Here is a 17642-nt window from a genome sequence, read left to right as displayed (position 1 = left end):
TTTGAGTTTCAGTTTCAGTTTCAGTTTCAGTTTCAGTCTGTGACCTTTTATGAGAGGATTGATCGAGGAGAGTGAGGACTGGAGAACGATAATGGGCCCAAAAGTGAAATCGTAATGGGCCCGGGCTGACCTGCAAATGTATAAACCCACGAGGGCATATGAGCAAAACAAATATATTATTAAAATTAAATACAGTGAGTGGGCACAATCTCACAAACAAACACAAATCCAAATCCTCTTTTAATAATTTTTTTCCCCAAAACTCTCCAAATCCCTAACGAGCCCTAATCTCTTTCTCGCTCAGTGAGCCAACTGAAATCCACCACTCCAAAGTTGTAGAGACGACTAGAGGGGGAGTCATCAGCCATGGACGCGCTGAGGAAGCAGCTGGACCAGCTTATGGGGGCCAATCGAAACGGCGACGTCCGAGAGGTCAACCGCAAATATTACGATCGCGAAGTGTGTCGCCTCTACTTGGTCGGGCTCTGCCCCCACGAGCTTTTCCAGTTAACGGTAAATCAAAGCCCTTCACTTATTTTCATTAAAAGTTGGTTCCCGAGAGGAAAATAAATTAAAGCTAGGTCTTTTGCCATAATCTTGAACCTAGATGACATTTTTACTTTTGCGTTGTCAGAAAATGGATATGGGTCCCTGCCCTAAGGTCCACTCGTTGCAGCTCAGAAAAGAGTATCCTTTTCAACTATTGCTTGCTTCAATTGTCTTTGAAATGAATGTACATTTGAAGGCTGAGATGAAATTTTCTTATTTATATACATGCTTGCTGATATAATTCAATACCAGTAAAGCTTAACTCTTCCCAGATACGAAGAAGCCAAAGCAAAAGGGACTGATAACTATGACAGAGACCTGGAGGATGTCATAGATAGGCTCATTGTTGAGTGTGATAGGAAAATTGCTAGAGCTCTTAAGCGCCTTGAGGATGATGATGCAAAGGCTGCTATTGCAATTTCTGTCTCTGAAGTTACTCAGGTAATGGATCATTCAATCTATCCTTTTTTTTTTCTTTGTAGGTAAAAAATCACATGGTTACCTATTTATTGATTCTTGTGCAATTCCAGACGCCAGAGGTACTCGAGTTGTCAAAGCAGATCAAGGAAAAGTTGAAAGAAGTTGATCAATTTGGTAACCTTTATCTAATTGCTATTTTCAAAACAGAACTTGCCTTCTCTTTGGTTTGCTTGGATTTTGTGTGTGCTTGTCTGTGTTAACAATACACAGATGCTAATCTTTTTTTTTTCTAAGTTTGGTTAATGCACTAAAGTTGATGAATCACTAATATATATATATATATATATATATACACACACTTAACGTTTGGCATTTGTACTGTGTTTCCACTGTTCATGCATGGTCTTATATTGTGGCTGCTGTTCTTAAAATGGTCAAACCTTTTGTTTTCTTTATATATATATAGTTCAGTTGCTTGTAAATTAGCAATTTTCTGATTCAAATCAATTTTCTGATTCAAATTGTTGACGTAAATTTGCAGATCTTGAAGGCAAGACAGATCTTAAGATTCGGGCTATGGAGATAGTAGACGAACTCAGAGGCAAGAGAGCAGATAAACAGGTACCAAATATCTACTTGCTGAGAAATTCATTTGTATATGTACAAACTGAATGTTTTCTTGCTGTTCCAGTGTATTATTCCTTAATCTGGATAACTTGTTGACAAGTTTGTCAGCTCTCTGACATATACTTTTATTTTGTTTTAGTCCATGCTTCTTTTGGATGCTTTCAATAAGGATAGGGCATCCTTACCTCAACCCCTGCCAAACCCGCCACCTTTGGCACCCTTGCCTGTAGTTGTTCCCGATGCCCGAACACAGGAAATGATAAATGAAAAGTTGAAGAAGGCAGAGGACCTTGGTAAGTGAATACCTACTCAAATTATTTGGATTGGCTTGTCAAGTGGTTTACTAAGTGAGAATACATTATATTTTTTTATTAATTTGAGAGAAAGGACTTACTCCATTACCTTATCTTTTCAAGTGATTTATGGCTTGTCAAGTGGTTTACTAATTAATGCTGTGTGTATATATTGGGCTAGTTTTCTGTTTTTCTAGAAATCAGGTTACGTATAGTCCCTAAAGTTCTTTGCCATCTTCAGGTGAGCAAGGAATGGTTGATGAGGCACAAAAAGCGCTGGAAGAGGCTGAAGCACTGAAGAAGGTATTCTTAAATAAAATAATATTGTTTTGTATTAAGTGGTTCACCTGTTTTGCAACCTTTTTTAATATCCTTCTTTTTGTTCTGAGTTTTGCATTTGCTGTGCTTTTTGTTTTTCTTTCAATGATTGGTGAGTGACTGTTCATTTCTTCTCTTTAGCTGCCTGCCAGACAGGAGCCTATCCTGGATTCCTCTAAGTACACTGCTGCTGATGTGCGCATTGTGAGTTCATTTTTCCTCCATCTATCAATTTATTGGTAACAACAAAAGAATCTACTTCATAACACTTACATTCTCACATAGAAAGTACTCATAGTTGTTGTCCCGACACTTTATGGTTAGAAGAAGTGGGATATTGATTTTCATGTTACACTTGTAAACTTCTTTGTTGTCCTCTTTGTTGTCTAAACATTAAAATTGAATGGATTGTCTACATCTAGGTGTGCATTTCACCAAGTGTTACTTTCAGATTGTATGTAGAATAAAGAAATGATGAAAAGCCCATGATAATGTTTGATACTCTTGCAAGAATTTCCTGTAATAGGGTCCAACTATTTGCTTATTCATTTCACTGCTGAGTGTCCCTTAACTTGTAAATTATGGTGTTGTTTCAGACTGATCAAAAGCTACGTGTTTGTGACATCTGTGGAGCATTTTTGAGTGTTTATGACAGGTAAAGTTTGATTTTGAATAATCATGCCTGCTACTCTAGTTTCTAGCTTTTCTGGGTATACATAAAATTAGTATTTGGGGTTTCAAGTGCTTCAGCTTTTGACCCAACGATTATACCTCCTTGTCACCAGCAGGCTCTTGTGCCCAGTTTTACGAGGATAACTTTTGCAGCTACAGAATGTGCGTCTTTTTCTGTTTTATGTTTGTAGATCATGCTATTGTTGGCTAGAAAAATTATGTGGAATCTGTACCGTACATGAACATAACCTGTTTGGGCTATTGCATGTTTGAATTGAATGAAATATTCTGATTCTTTTTGTTGTTTTCAGTGACCGTCGTTTAGCGGATCACTTTGGCGGGAAGCTTCATTTAGGCTATATGCAAATCCGTGAGAAGTTAGCAGAGCTGCAGGTATGATGCTCCTTTGTAATGATATATATTTCTCTTGGGCTTGTTTCATAAATATATATCTGTTGGGGGTAAAAAATGGGCAGATGAACACTGACTTTTGTACACTAATGTACATTGTTTTGAAAAATGTGTTTCCAGCATTTCAGGCAAAGTATGTCTGAAAATATATTATCGAAGTATTACAATTTTACCTGGAAAGTCTGAATTGTTTTAAGTTTGTATTCTGAAACTGTTGGTTCAGGTGCTCTGGTAGTGTTTCAAATCTATAGAGATTCTCATAATATGGTATCTGTGAGTATAATTTTTCGAACATCTTTTTCATTTTTGGCTTAGGTTGGATCATAGCTTGTGTACTTATGAGAATTAAATGTATACACCCATTTGGTTGTAGTCACCTTGTAGATTTTGCATTTATTATAAGACTTAAGTGCTACAGCGCCCCTTGAAACATTGGTCAATTCTCATTAAACCCCCTTAAAGTTAAAGTGACCCACTTTGCCCATTTGAAAGATGTTTTGTGTCTCACTTTGCCCCCCATAGTCAAGTTTGTTAAAAATGCTGACGTGGCACCAATGGGACCCACTATTTTACTAAACTAAGTGCCATGTGTGAAGAAAAAAAAATTAAAAATTGTCGTTAAATTTTTTTAATTTAACTATTAAAATAAAAATAATACTTTAAAACCAAAAAAATCCCAAATTCCCCTCCTCCAACCCCATTATCCCTTCCCAATTGCCATCACCACCACCACAACCACCCTCGACTGCTCCTCCCTCTTCCTCTCTCGCAGACCCAAAACCCAGCCCCCTCCCTAAGAATATGCAACAGTCATCAAATAGTGTTCCAAAGAAAAGAGGAATTGGGGTGGATCCTCGCTGGAGGTCGACGAAACAGACGGGTAGAGTTGCTATCAGGTCGAGTTGTCGCAGTTAAGAGGCTTAATTTGTCAAAATCTTACGACATTCCAGCAATCAATCTCCAAAGTTAAGCCTCTTAACTGTGACAACTTGACCTGAGAGCAACTCTGCCTTGTATACTCTTCCAAATCCTCCTTTTCCAATACAGTACTTCTCATGAAAATCATCTATGGCCTTTACAAAATCCCTGCAAAATAATCAAATGTTAAAACCTAATCCCTTCAAGAACTGTTGCAGAGTGGTTTGATTTAAAATAACTCACCTTTAAGATCAGATCTTCTGTCAGAGTGGTAAACCCCTATATACTGAACAATGGTGAAGGACGATAGGAATGGCCATACTGGGTTCACCTGGTTCAAAGCTTATAACCCACATAGCAAGAAAGTGGTGAGTGTAGGTTTGGGTTCAGCAATTGTTCAGAATATGAGATGAGTTTTAGAGGCAGGAGGATGGATTAATGGGGATGAAATGAATGTGAGAGTGGAGAGGGTAGAAGAGATTACAACTGAGAATGGGTGGAGGAAGTTTGGCTGTTATGTGATGGTGGAGAGTTTCTCCTTGAGAAGAATGGATGGAAGTTTGGCTTGGAGATCTGATTTTAGGCAGACTGATAAGATTTGATGTAAATGGGAATAAGGTTTTGTGCTAGATTGCTGTCAAGGTACCAAAAACACAGATTTTAAAGTATAATTTTTTATTTTTAGTAGTTAAATTAAGTTTTTTAAAAGACAATTTTTTTTTTCTTCACACATGGCACTTAGTTTAGCAAAATACTGGGTCCCATTGGTGCCACCTCAGCATTTTTATCGGAATTTTTAACAGATTTAATGGTGAGGGGCAAAGTGAGACACAAAACATCAGTTAAGGAGGCAAAGTGGGTCACTTTAACTTTAAGGGGGTGGGTTTAGTGGGAATTGACCAATGTTTCAAGGGGCACTGTAGCACTTAAGCCTTATTATAATAATAAAATGAAGATAGATTACTTGACTTTTGAAAAAGGGAGGTTGATGGTTGTCCAAGTGATATTCTAATCTCAGCCCTTTATTGATTCTACAAATTGACTATATTAATGAGCATCTTCACTTGCTATGATTCTTTGCTTACCAATTATGCACCTTTGAAGCAGGGCATGTTATCTCTCTCCATCAAGTGATTTGTTATTTCATGTCATTCTATTAACAAATGGGTGTCAATTGTACTTTTTTGGTTATTCAATTTTCAGGAAGAGAGAAACAAGATTCGCAAGGTTGATCGGGCTGAGGATAGGAGGTAACTCTTAATGTTCTTGTTTTTAATTAAAGAAATACAAGTTTTTTCCAAAATGTACCCTTTACATGAAGCTTCTATAAAATATAAATCTTTATTCTTTAATTATTTTCCATGTAGATCAAAAGAGCGAAGTAAGGAACGCGACAGGGAATCAAGTAGGGATAGGGAACGAGGAGATAGCCGCGACCGAGGTAGGGATCATGATCGTAGGAGCAGAGATCGTGATAGGTATTATGATCGAGATCGCGGATATGATCGCGAGCGTGACAGAGATTCAGATCGCTCCCGCAATTATGATTCGAGAAGTCGCCGTAGGTCACGCTCACGATCAAGGGAGCGTTCCAGGGATTATGATCGCCACAGGTGCGTACTCTTCCATGGTGGCCATTTTTGAAAGTGTCTATTCATTTGACATACATGCTTCTCTTTGTTTGATAAAGGATTAAAGTAACTTTGTGCAATGATTTTAATATCATTTTTCAAATGTTTCAAGATCATGCAATGATTTAAGTGCCAGTCTGGTGGAAATAATTCTGTTCTCAGCATCCTCATAAAAAAGCGCACGTGAAAGTTCATTTAGAGCTAATTTTAGAAAATAATTGTCTGTGTTTGCAATTTTGTGAAAAAAAGAATCATCAGCTTCTTTTTTACTTTGAAATAGACCTAATGTGTTTTCTAGTCGAAGCCTTTAATTGTAACTAAGTGTGAGTGCCTTGCATACCTTGTACTGGTAGTTTGAAGCATTGCTTTCAAAATTTTGTGCCTTCTTTTCAAAACCTTTGGAAATTCTTTCCCGTTTTGTCATTGTCCACATCTGTCAAGAGAGTTGCTACCTTTTTGTGAGATGGCCGTGAATTTGAAGCTCGTCATATTACTATGGCCAGCTTAGAGCATCTCCAAGGGAGATGTCAAATACCAAACATCAAATTTAAATTTGATGGCTGATGTGGCAATTTGACATCTTACACAGCTTTACACTCCACCCAATGTGTCAAATTAAATTATTATTTTATTACATTTTAGTGTTAATTTATTTTTAATTAAAAAGAAAAGAAAAATAATAATAAAATATTCATTTGACATCTTGCTTTTGGGATGTCAAAAATAACATCTCAACCTCCAGCCTTCATTCCACATCAACTTTGACACATCGGTTGGAGTGATGTGAGACGTTATTTCTAGTTGTTAAATGTCTTATGTGGCACTTTTGACACATCGGTTGGAGATGCTCTTACAAGTTTATGTAGCCAACCATAACATGTCCTTTTTTTGGGGTGATATGTTGTAAATGCTTATCATAGGGATTTTGTTAATTTGCTGATTTCGCCTGGTCTTGTATGTGTGATTGTGACCAAGTCATATGTATATGCAAATTTGGATACCTTTTAGTTGATGATCACCTGATATAATAATTTGTTCTTGCAGGCGTTATGATCGGTACTAGGTCATCCTTGCTATGGAGCATGTGGCAAAAGCATAATTTGTGTTCTTGTCTAGGTCAGTTTTAAAACTCGTGTACCAAGATGATTTTATGTGTTTCTTTTTCGATATTGTTTCTTTTCTGGAGTTGAGCTGTTTGACCTGTGATGGATGTAAGGACTGCTGCTTAGTTTTTCTCAACTTCGTGTTTAAGAGGTATGTTTGAGAGGTATGTTTTACTCTGTTTTAAGATGGTATTTGCATTTTGCTTCATATTTGGATGTAATTTTTGGCCATCGAAGAGTGGCTGTCATTGAAGTAGTTACCCTTGCTATCTTGAAATTCGACTTCAATTTAAGATATAAATCATTTAGTTTAATCCATCGATATGGAATGAGGTGGGAAATGGTTCTGGTGGCTGAACCTGAACCTTAACTCATCATTAGCATCAATCCTTGCGTTGAAGAGGACAAAAGCTGTTCAAGAATTTTAGGAAGAGGGAAGTTTGTCGCTGCCAAAGTAATCTTGTGCAGTATATGATTTGGTTTCGTTTATCTCGGTGGTCGTGTGCATTTGGTGGGACTGCTAGTTATTGTGAGGATTTAAAATGATTGCTGTGAGATTGTTGCTCTCCATCTGTTTTACGTGTTATGTGCTTGCCGGAGTGAGCGGCTAACGATGTGTGGCCCGTCTTGGAGTTAAGAAAATTCAATTGACCCCATAATATATGTGGTCTCGCAGACCCCATGAGGCAATGTAATTGACCAACACATGTAACTGTCAACATTTTTTTTCTTGAATCAAGAGTTCTGCAATGGTAATTGTGTTTATTTTTTCTTTTTTGGGGGTACTACTTTTGTGTGAGACTATTTTAGTAAATTTACAGTAATGTCTTGGTTTGAGTGAGAGAGAATGTAGCCAAAGGAAATCATGAAATCTTGTGGTCCTGGCAGGCAAGCAAGAAATGAAGCAGAATTAACTACGCAAAATTAAAAGTATTATATGGGATTCAGAACGGAACGGATGTGAATTCTTCGGAATTAAAATTGTAGAAATTCGAAGGTGAAAGAATTTGGTGAATTACTCCGAATAATTTCAGGCCAAAAAACAGAACCAAAAAGCTTTCTCTGGCTTATAGTTCTCTCTCGTTGACACAATAAACTTTCCCTAAAATTTGGAAACGCATTGTTATGCCAAATCTAAATTCTTAAATGACTATAATGATCGAAGGAGTGGAAGAACCCCAAATGCGAATGAATGAATTTTCACACTTTTGGGTTTATGATGAATTTTTGCATTTGGGGCAATCTCAAATGGGAAAAGTCATTATTGAAACTCCAAAATATGAAAATAAACATGAAACTAATTAAATCATGAATTTTTGCATTTGGGGCAATATGAATGAATTCTCACAAGCAAATTCCTCATTCGATTCAATCATGTCGATTTTGGAAATTAGGAATCCAATGTAATTAGCCAAATCATTGAAATCAATTAAAATTGGATTGGATCTTGCACACCCCTAATTTTGGGGTTTTGCTAACGAAGTTTCACATTTTGGAGTTTCATCATTAGATTTTCGCATTATGGAGTTTTCAATAATGAAATTTCATATTTTTGGGGTTTCAATAATGAATTTTCGCCTTCCAAACATCAAAATTCAAAAATCCATTACGGAAATCCAGTAGTGCAAAAATTCATTTAGTGAAACACCAAAAATGAGATATTTCATTTTGTGAAACCCTAAATGCGAATAGCGAAACCTCAAAATGCAAAAAATTATTTGGCATATCATGAATGAATATTTGCACTTGGGCTTTCGATAATGAATTTTCACACTTTGGGATTTTATGAATGAATTTTTGCATTTCAAGGTTTCGGTAATGAACTTTTGCATTTCAAGCCTCAAGATTTGAAAATCCATTACGGAAAACACAACGTGCAAAAATTCAATTGGCGAAACACTAAAATGCAAAAATTCATTTGGTGAAACCTTAAAATGTGAAAATTCATTAGCGCAACCCTAAAATGCAAAAAATTATTTGTGATTTCATGAACATTTAGGGTTTAGATAATGAATTTTCGCATTTCAAAGTTTCGGTAATAAAGTTTCACATTTTAAAGTTTCACATTTTGGGGTTTCATGATTGAATTTTCACATTTCAAACATCAAAATTTGAAAATCCATTGACGAAACCCTAAAATACAAATTAGCGAAACTCCAAAATGAGAAAATTCATTTGGTGAAACCTCAAAATGAAAAAATTCATTAGCAAAACCCTAAAATGCAAAAAAATTATTTGGGGTACCATGAATGAGTTTTCCTATTTCAAGATTTTGGTAATGAACTTTCACATTTTGAGGTTTCGGTAATGAAGTTTCACATTTTTGGGTATCATGATTAAATTTTGCCATTATGGGGTTTTGGTAAGGAATTTTCGTATTTCGGGGTTTCATTAATAGATTTTCGCATCTCAAACATCAAAATTCAAAAATCCATTATGGAAACGTCAAAGTGCGAAACCCTAAAATGCGAAAATTCATTAGCGAAACCCCAATTTCAGAAAATTCATATGGTGAAATGTTAAAAAGGAGAAAATTCTTTAGCGAAAACCCCCAAATTCGAAAAATTATTTGGAGTTTCATGAATGAATATCAAACATCAAATTTCGAAAACCCATTACGAAAACCCCAAAGGCCTCGTTTGGTTCACGGAACATATTTGAGGAGAAATCACTTCCTCTGTCATATCCCAATGGATGAGAAATGGAAGATTCATTTCCCACGTTTAATAATACCTGTAAAGTAACGGAGAGATATCACTTTATTTCATTTCCCATATTTATTTTGAGTAGGAATGGAAAATAATGTCTATATAATTTTCCAATTATACCCATATTACATCCCAAAAAAAAAAAAGCATTTAATGATATATTGTAATTTTAAATCGTTAATGGGGACAAAATGGTCATAAAAAATGTGCATTTAAAGTTGGCTTATTTTTCCAAACTTTCCAATAAGAAGGGAAAACAAAACCTAAGTTAGGAGAAGGGCTTCACTTTCCCTCCTACTTTTCTATGTGATAGACAATCATTTCACATGCCTGGACTTACCAAACATAGAAAAGCAATTGATTTTCCATCCCCAAGCCTTTTTTCTCATGTACCAAACGGGGTCAAAGTGCGAAAATTCATTTGGCAAAACCCCAAAATAAAAAAATTCATTAGCGAAACCCTAAAATGCCAAAATTCATTCCCTGATACCCGAAAAATCATTAACAAATCCTAAAATGGGAAAATTTATTCATGAAACCAAAAATTGTAAAAATGCATTAGTAAAACCACGAAATGCAAATATTCCAGAGTGAAACCCAAAAATGCAAAAATACATGAGTGAATAAATGCGAAAATTCATTTGGGAAACCATAAAATACGCAAATTCAACTATAAAACAGCAAAATGCAAAAAATTATCATTGATGATCTCTCTCTTATTTGGTCGTAATGATGATCTCTCTTGGTCACATACATAATACATAACATACACAGAAGCATCAAAGATTCGACCTTAATTTACCGGAAACAGGTGAGATAGTAATTGAAAAGCGGTTCTAAAATTGAATTGAGCAGCTAAAATTATGAAATGAAATTATACACCAACAAAGGCAAAACCATGGCGGATGGCGGATGGCGGATGGCGGATGCGCGTCACAAGTTTAGAGCTGCCTGGCAGCGGCATCAGCAACAAAGGGCAAGTAGGGAGTACGACCCAAAATGGAACTCACCACACTATACACAAAGCAGAACACGCTAAATACGAAAATACCATTATGCCCCCAAACCATCAGCTTATACCCCAACCCGGCCCGACCCGGACTGAATATCCTCTGGATGAGCAGGGGCAGAACCAACAGCACGTCCAAGGTCACCGCCTGCATCGCATTGAACCTCACGTAGTGGCTGAAGCTAGGGTTTCTGACAACTCCCAGATAGAGGGCGAAGAAGGCCACGAAGCTCGAGTAGGGCATCGACCTGTAGAGGCTCAATAACGGGATTAAGGGCTCGAAGAGAAGCCCCAATTTGGGGAACTGGAAGAAGAGGTAACGCCCGTACTGGAGGGAGTTGAAGAAAGGGAGAGTGTATGCGACGGCCGAGATTAACCGATCCGTGGCTGGGGTTGGTGTTGTTGTGTTGTTGTAGGAGGACATGCAGGTGATGTTCGATTTGGGTTTGGATTTTCGCTTCACCAGTTGAGGGAAAGAGATTGACCGGGGCGCCGCCAGGGTTGACGACGGGAAGGAGGAGCAAACATAAGATTTGGGTATTAGGGTTTTGGGGGTGGCGGAGAGGTGGAGGAGAGCTATGGAGGAGGCCATGGTGTGAACGAGAAACGAGAGCTTGCGTTGAGTCGGTTTATTTTAATTTAGGCCGAATGAAGGAAGACACGAACAAAGATGAACCGGCCGCTTGGCTAGCTGAAGCCCAAATTCAGACTGATGAGAGCAATAGCCCAATAGCTCATGTTTGATTTGTGGGCGCAAATTGGAAGGAAAATTTATTTGATTTCCAGTTATACCCCTAACTTAGAAATATGCGAAAAGAGAAAAAAAAGAAAAAGAAAAAGTAATTACAGATCAGATCTCGACGGTCATAAAAACAACCTCAACATATCTCACCACAGAAAAAATAAAAAAAATCAGTTTTCACAGATTTACAGAAACTCAACACCACCAGTACAGAAGGAACCCATATGTCATTATATCTATTATAAGTAAATTTATATGATGACAACAACTGACTTAAACTTGAAGCAAATTTTAGTTAGCCAAAAAGCCAACTGACCCAATCCCCCTGTCTCCCTGTCTCACCCTACTAAACGTAGATATCCATTCTTCCATTTTCTCTCTCCTCTTTACCAAAATTGTTGTAATTTTCCCCGCAAAGACAGAAGTATCAAGCCAACTATGTACGCACAGTATAGTAAACAAGCACACGTATTCAAAGTTTAGGACCTCCCAAACCAGAATCTTCCACATCCACTTCAGGCAAAGGAGAAAACTAAAATACTATAAAAGCCCCCAGGGTTGATTGAGATTACTTGAACCATATCTCTGCCTGCACAACCTATGAAGAAGCCCTCAGTTCACTTTTCTGACTTCCTTCATCCCCAACATTCTGTGATTCAATCTGCAAAATTGATATCGATTAACTTTAGCACCAGCTCAATTAGACAAGAACAGCCTTCACGAAAATGATCAAGCAGCACTATAATTATTGAAATTCCAAAATCCATAAAAACAAGAATCATGTCATAAATTTAGACATATCAACTCAGAACTATTACATGCTCTATATGATAAATCTTGTCTACCAACAGTGGACGCAGTCACCGAAATTAAATATGTCTTGAACCACACAAATTATCAACATAAAGAAGTTCAACTGGAGGAAAAAAAAAACTAGATTAGGTCAATACTAATCCGGACAATGAATAGAGTGCCTCAGCTAGACCATAGTTGAAACTCTTAAAACCAAACCACAACAACATCAATTGTTTTTTTTTTCTTGGTGCAAATCTCCTATCATATTAGTTTTCTGTGGTACAAGATGAATATAAATATGAAAATAACTTCAACCCCAAACATTATTTTATACTCAATGAAGGTGATTAATCTGTGAACGCTAGGCACAGACGGATAACATTTCCAGCAACAGTAAAATACTCAAAGCACTAGAATCTATAAACAACGCATTAAATGGTTTCAAACAAATGAAAATCTTAGAATGGATTTTAATTCAAATGAACAAACACAAAGAAAGAGTTGTCATCAAACTCAACAGACTATTAGGGAAGAACGTGCCTCATATTTTAACACCCCGAATCAAGTTTGTCCCAAAAGCACAAGCACATAAGGTTCTTACACCGTAATAGGGTGCCTAGTGGTCCACTCCACTCCTTAAAAATTCTTCTAACCTAGACATGGCTATAATGCTCCCAACTTGTCCAAAAAAACGCAGGCTATTGTGAAGATGCCACATCAAGCTTATTTAGCTAAATCGGGCATAGCTTGTGAGGCAGGTGAGATATTACATCATCATTGAATTGTCTCTTAAAGTAAATAGATTTGCAGCTGGTGGCTAGTGTGATCCCATCCTACGATGTTAAGCTACATTAATGTGCTCATATAATAACCTACACAAAGCATAAACTTGGTGCCGATCCTAAATGACAGAGAGTATATGAGACCAAAGCAAAGACTACAATTGGAGAGTTTACATGTATATGAGATATCAACAAAACCCCATGACACAAAAATGAAGCATAAATGACAGAGAGCCAGTCGTATTATATTCATATGGAGTGGAAGCAGATATAAGAAGAATACCTTAGACGACGACCCAGATGGGGAATGAGAATAGTGGTCGGTGTGGTGAGCAGCTGGATTGAAGTTGGGATCAGAAGGGTCAACGGCGGTGCAATCAGGGGGTGACTCGAAGAGGGACAAAGAGAACTGCTTGTCAACAACGCCGACATCGAAGTAAATGAGGCCAGAGCTCGGCACATCCACTCTGATCCCCTTCACTGGAAACCACAGGAACAGTTCCTGAGCCGACACCCCCGATAAGTTGGCGATTCGCCCGAAAGACAGAACGCCCGAGACGTTGAAATCGTAGAGCACCTGGTTCTCGAACTTGGCGTGGCACGGCTGCGCTAGCAACACCCGGAATTCTCCAGTGCTGCCGTTTAGAGAATATTCCGTTATGCCTTTTGGAAGGATCCCTATGGGAAGGCCCTGCTGCCGCAGGTGGTCGTAGATGCTCGACGACGGACTTACGGCGGTGGCCGTGGTGGGGAGGGGGAGGACCACAACCACAACCACTAGGAAGAGGATCAAAACCCATCTTTCCAAATTAAGGGATTGTTTGGGAAATTGAGGGAAAATGAGGGATTTTGGACAAGTACCGCCCATCTTTCTTCGTTTGCCTTCTTTGGTTTTGGTTTTGGTTTTGGGGTGAGAGAGAGAGAGAGATAGAGATAAGAGAGAGTTTCTTCTGTTTTGTTGATTGATTTTGATTGTTTAAGGTTTTGAGAGAGAGAAAAGAAAGAAACAAAAGACAGCGTGACAGGGAGGAGGGTTTGGTCATTGTTGTTTTAAAGAATGTTGGAACTCGGAGGTTAGAATGCAGGCTGGAGCTAGCTAATACCAAAAGACAGCGTTTTTCATTTTGGTGTGTGTTTCAAATTTCAATCTCTAATTCTAACCAATTTTAGTTGCTTTTTTCAAGTCTCTTCTTGACAAGCAAAGGCAGCTTCCAAATTATTTTCATGACCGGCCAAAAATAAAAAAGGGAAAAACCTACAAGTTGATTGAATTGGAATGCCAAAGAGAGACAGCAACACGATCATACATAGTAAACCTTTGTCATATTTTTGACATTGATAAGCAGCTGAATTCGACAACACAAAAAACAATATGATTTTAGTTTATTCTGATTCCTAAAGTACATGTTTTCATAAAATGCGAAAACAAAAGGTGACAATATCGATCAAAAAAGTCTTCCTCCCAACTTCTTCTCAAGTGTTCGCCTCTGTTATGCTGCTATAAGCTTTAACAAAACCCTCAAGATGCTTCACCTTTGGAAAAATTGTAGTCCTCCATCCCCATGTTACAAGTACCCAAAAAACCACCTGTGGACATTAAAACCGAATGAGCTAAGAAGTATGGTTTAAAGTGAAATCCGACATTGAGCATCAGTATCCAAAATCCATAATATTTAAGGAAATAACAACAACGTGAAATGAAACTAGAATTCAGGAGAAAAAGAAAGAAAACAAAAAAGCAAATTCTAAATATCTAGCTTCAGATATGAATAAATACCCCCATGTACACGTAGACATTTGAAACAAAATAAAACATGGCATTGTTTTGGCATAAAATGAGAAGTGTATGGAACTAAGGCTGACAATTCACCCAGCTAACAAACAGGAAGTTGTAAAAACTGATTAAAAACAGGTACAATTTCAATTAATATAACTTGTGCAATGCAATATCATTTATCGGAAATGGATAGGCATCTTACACATAAGTTTATATATGCCCATGATCTGCATCAGTATAACTCATCAATGTGTTCCACTTTTAATTTTTTTTTTTTTTTTTTCAAATCATCAGTGTGTCACAGTAACAACAATATGCATTCAAATCGAAGTGCCATTACGCAATTGCTTCTTTCCAATGCCCGAACCCACTGAATGTTCCACAGAATAGTACATGCCCTTTCAATCCCTAAACTGGTATCAACTTGTTTATCTACATAAATCTTTACCCCAAAAAAAAGTATGACCGACCTACAATGTGCAATTTTGCTACAACAGGAACAGTGCGCTAGTAGGTAGAGTTTTAACTTTTAACCTAAGCTACAAACATTTACAATTTGTTTCCAGCCAACACATCACATCTTTAAATCGGTACAACATACCACGCAAGAGAGGGAGACAGGGATGATAATACGTGAATAGGAAAATATATATCTCAATGCTTAAGTTTGTGAAAGAATCACCTGTCTACTGCTCTGTTTTAACTAGAGGTTCTGATCAGTGCTTTCCTTTTTTCTTAGATTTTACAGGCATCAACCCATATGCCATGAGCCTAGAAGCCGGTAACTTTCGTGCAGCTTGGTTACGCCTTCTTCTAGCACTCCTGGATGGGTTGCCCTTATCGCCATTTGAGTCCACTACTTGTTTTTTCTCATGTTCTGGGGCACCCATTGATGATTGTCCGGCAGCATCCATTGATAAATTCAAATCCTTAGCATCACTTATTTTCTGCTTCTTGCGGTTCTTTTTGTTACCCGGCTTTCCTTGTTTGAAAATCTCTTTAACCTTCTGTTTTATCTCATTTCTCTTGTTGTTTGGTACCTTCCACTCTTTCTCTGCATAAGGAGCAAGCTTTTTTAAAGACACATATTGATTCAACTCCTTTTCATCCATCACTAATATCTCAGCAGTAGACAACCCATATCTATTAGGTTTTATTTTAGCATACTTGAATCTAGTCTTCAAGTCTCCAATTGTATCCTCGTAATCCAACTTATAGTATTCATCCATCATCTCCTTTTTAGCTCTCTCCAATAAAGCGAGTTTTCGCTTTTTCTCTTGTTTACCTTCCTCAGACATTGTCTCTTCTTCTTCTTCTTCTTCTTCCTCCTCCTCCTCCTCCTCCTCCTCCTCTTCTTCCTCTTCTTCCTCTTCTTCATGGTCACCAACATTCTCCTTCTTGAGCTTCAAAACCTTCTCCCTTGCAGCGAAGAACCCATCACCAGACCCGACACTATCCCAACCTTTGGGCAGCCCAAGTAACTCATCCTCCTTATCAAAATCCGGTTTCTCAATCTCACCACCATCCTCATCCATATCACTACCAAACCCTAAGTCAGCATCCTCCGCCTCATAATACTCCTCACCAAAAGCCGCCTTCATCATCCTATCATACTCCTGGGGATTAAATTCCTTCTCCAACTCCTTGGCATCAAAGGAAGACACCTCGCCCTCCTTAATCCCCGCAATCTCTATAATCTTCTTAAGCTTCTCATCGTTCTCCTTCTTCTTCAAATTTTTCAAATGCCTCAATTCCTCCTCCCTCTCCAACCTTGCAATCTCCATCCTATCCTCCTTACTCTTCCTCTGCTCCTTCCTCGCCTTGACCTTCTTCCTCACCGACCCCTCAACTTGCCTGGAATGCCCCAAAATCCGATCCCCTGCATTCTCCTGGAACCTATGCTCGTACTCCTCTTGCCTTTCAATCTCCATCTCATCCTCAGACACCATCTCCAAATCCTCCTTCTTTACATCGGGACCGCTTCCCTTGCTCCGCTTATCCTCCTTCCATTGCTGAAACTTGATGAAGTCCCTGAGAAACCTAGCATTTTCATCCTCATCGGGGAAACACTCATTCAATTTCTGGTCGTACTCAGCATTAACAACACTATCATCGTCGTCATCGTCCCCCACAGCATTCTTATCTTTTTCTACCAATAACTCGCCATTATCATCCTCTTCGTCCTCGGCAACGGCACTTAAGAATTCTTTCCTTCTCTGCTCTTGCTCTTCATCGTAGACCTTGGTGTTATTATCATCCTCCTTAAGTTCGGGGCCATCCTCGATCAAATGCTTAGCCACCACATCTTTCAAGTACATCTTCTTCTTAGCCTTGCCATTCCCTTCCCCTTTGGCGCGGGTCTTTTCGGTTCCATCAGATTTAAACAATTCAACATCTTTGTTTTTCAAGCTAGGGTCTCGATTTTTTACCTTGATTAGAGCTTCCAAAAATTCCAAGTCTTTCTTCTTGGAATTGGCCAAAAGGATGTCGTCTTCGTCCTCGGAGGACGAGGATTCTGAATCAGAGTCTGATTGTCGAGAGGGGTCGGCTACAAGGCCTCGCTTCTTCAACTCCTCGTAACGTTGGAGGTCCTCCCGCTTCTTGTTGTGCTCGTACCTGCGAGCGTATTCTTCATTGATTTTGATCTGTGGAATATCGTCGTTTTCGTTTTCGTTTTCGATTTCCATTTGCATTTCGTTTTCGGGGTCGCTGCCGCCGTCGAATAGCTGAAGACCACACATAGTGTTTCAGTGAAATTTAGGCCTCGCTTCTTCTTCCTCACTTTGGGGGCTGGGGCTGGGCCGGGGTTTAATTAGTATTTAGGGTTTCAGAGTGTTAGCTCTGCTTCAAAAGGCTGCCGTTTTATATTATGTATTTAACACCGGAA

At 38.3% G+C, this 17642-nt stretch overlaps 4 protein-coding genes across 4 annotated transcripts; 1 reads left to right on the top strand and 3 right to left on the bottom strand.

Annotated features, from left to right (window-relative positions):
- Window positions 1-30: 30 nt before the first annotated feature.
- Window positions 31-7219, top strand: LOC103318810 (U1 snRNP-associated protein usp106-like). Its single transcript, XM_008220246.3, has 13 exons — window positions 31-513; window positions 635-687; window positions 822-990; window positions 1080-1143; window positions 1511-1590; window positions 1736-1889; window positions 2131-2192; window positions 2349-2411; window positions 2804-2862; window positions 3191-3272; window positions 5412-5458; window positions 5576-5821; window positions 6884-7219. Exons 1-13 carry the CDS (start codon window positions 367-369, stop codon window positions 6900-6902), a joined length of 1245 nt encoding a protein of 414 aa, XP_008218468.1. The 5' UTR covers window positions 31-366; the 3' UTR covers window positions 6903-7219.
- Window positions 7220-10425: 3206 nt separating this feature from the next.
- Window positions 10426-11390, bottom strand: TIC20-II (chloroplast import component Tic20-II). Its single transcript, XM_089046626.1, has one exon. It carries the CDS (start codon window positions 11249-11251, stop codon window positions 10592-10594), a length of 660 nt encoding a protein of 219 aa, XP_088902752.1. The 5' UTR covers window positions 11252-11390; the 3' UTR covers window positions 10426-10591.
- Window positions 11391-11516: 126 nt separating this feature from the next.
- Window positions 11517-13991, bottom strand: LOC103318808 (uncharacterized). The gene is made up of 2 exons (XM_008220243.3): window positions 13262-13991; window positions 11517-12062 (listed from the first exon to the last, which is right to left on the bottom strand). Exons 1-2 carry the CDS (start codon window positions 13844-13846, stop codon window positions 12000-12002), a joined length of 648 nt encoding a protein of 215 aa, XP_008218465.1. The 5' UTR covers window positions 13847-13991; the 3' UTR covers window positions 11517-11999.
- Window positions 13992-14282: 291 nt separating this feature from the next.
- On the bottom strand, window positions 14283-17601 carry LOC103318807 (KRR1 family protein). The gene is made up of 2 exons (XM_008220242.3): window positions 15438-17601; window positions 14283-14565 (listed from the first exon to the last, which is right to left on the bottom strand). The coding sequence occupies exon 1, from the start codon at window positions 17494-17496 to the stop codon at window positions 15472-15474; it is 2025 nt and encodes a 674-aa protein (XP_008218464.2). The 5' UTR covers window positions 17497-17601; the 3' UTR covers window positions 14283-14565; window positions 15438-15471.
- Between the last annotated feature and the right edge of the window lie 41 nt (window positions 17602-17642).

The sequence above is a fragment of the Prunus mume genome, linkage group LG1 (assembly GCF_029339155.1).
Source record: "Prunus mume cultivar Tortuosa linkage group LG1, ASM2933915v1, whole genome shotgun sequence".
Classification (NCBI taxonomy): Eukaryota; Viridiplantae; Streptophyta; class Magnoliopsida; order Rosales; family Rosaceae; genus Prunus; species Prunus mume.
This window is presented reverse-complemented; position numbering and strand designations above follow the sequence as displayed.

Bases quoted from the DNA above. Each gene is read 5' to 3' on its own strand.
- LOC103318810 (XM_008220246.3), top strand. From the start codon at position 367: ATGGACGCGCTGAGGAAGCAGCTGGACCAGCTTATGGGGGCCAATCGA. The intron at 1,591-1,735 runs GTACCAAATATC...ATTTTGTTTTAG, and splicing joins GCAAGAGAGCAGATAAACAG to TCCATGCTTCTTTTGGATGC. The intron at 2,412-2,803 runs GTGAGTTCATTT...GTGTTGTTTCAG, and splicing joins CTGCTGCTGATGTGCGCATT to ACTGATCAAAAGCTACGTGT.
- TIC20-II (XM_089046626.1), bottom strand. From the start codon at position 11,251: ATGGCCTCCTCCATAGCTCTCCTCCACCTCTCCGCCACCCCCAAAACC.
- LOC103318808 (XM_008220243.3), bottom strand. From the start codon at position 13,846: ATGGGCGGTACTTGTCCAAAATCCCTCATTTTCCCTCAATTTCCCAAA. The intron at 12,063-13,261 runs GTATTCTTCTTA...TCAATTTTGCAG, and splicing joins CATCTGGGTCGTCGTCTAAG to ATTGAATCACAGAATGTTGG.
- LOC103318807 (XM_008220242.3), bottom strand. From the start codon at position 17,496: ATGTGTGGTCTTCAGCTATTCGACGGCGGCAGCGACCCCGAAAACGAA.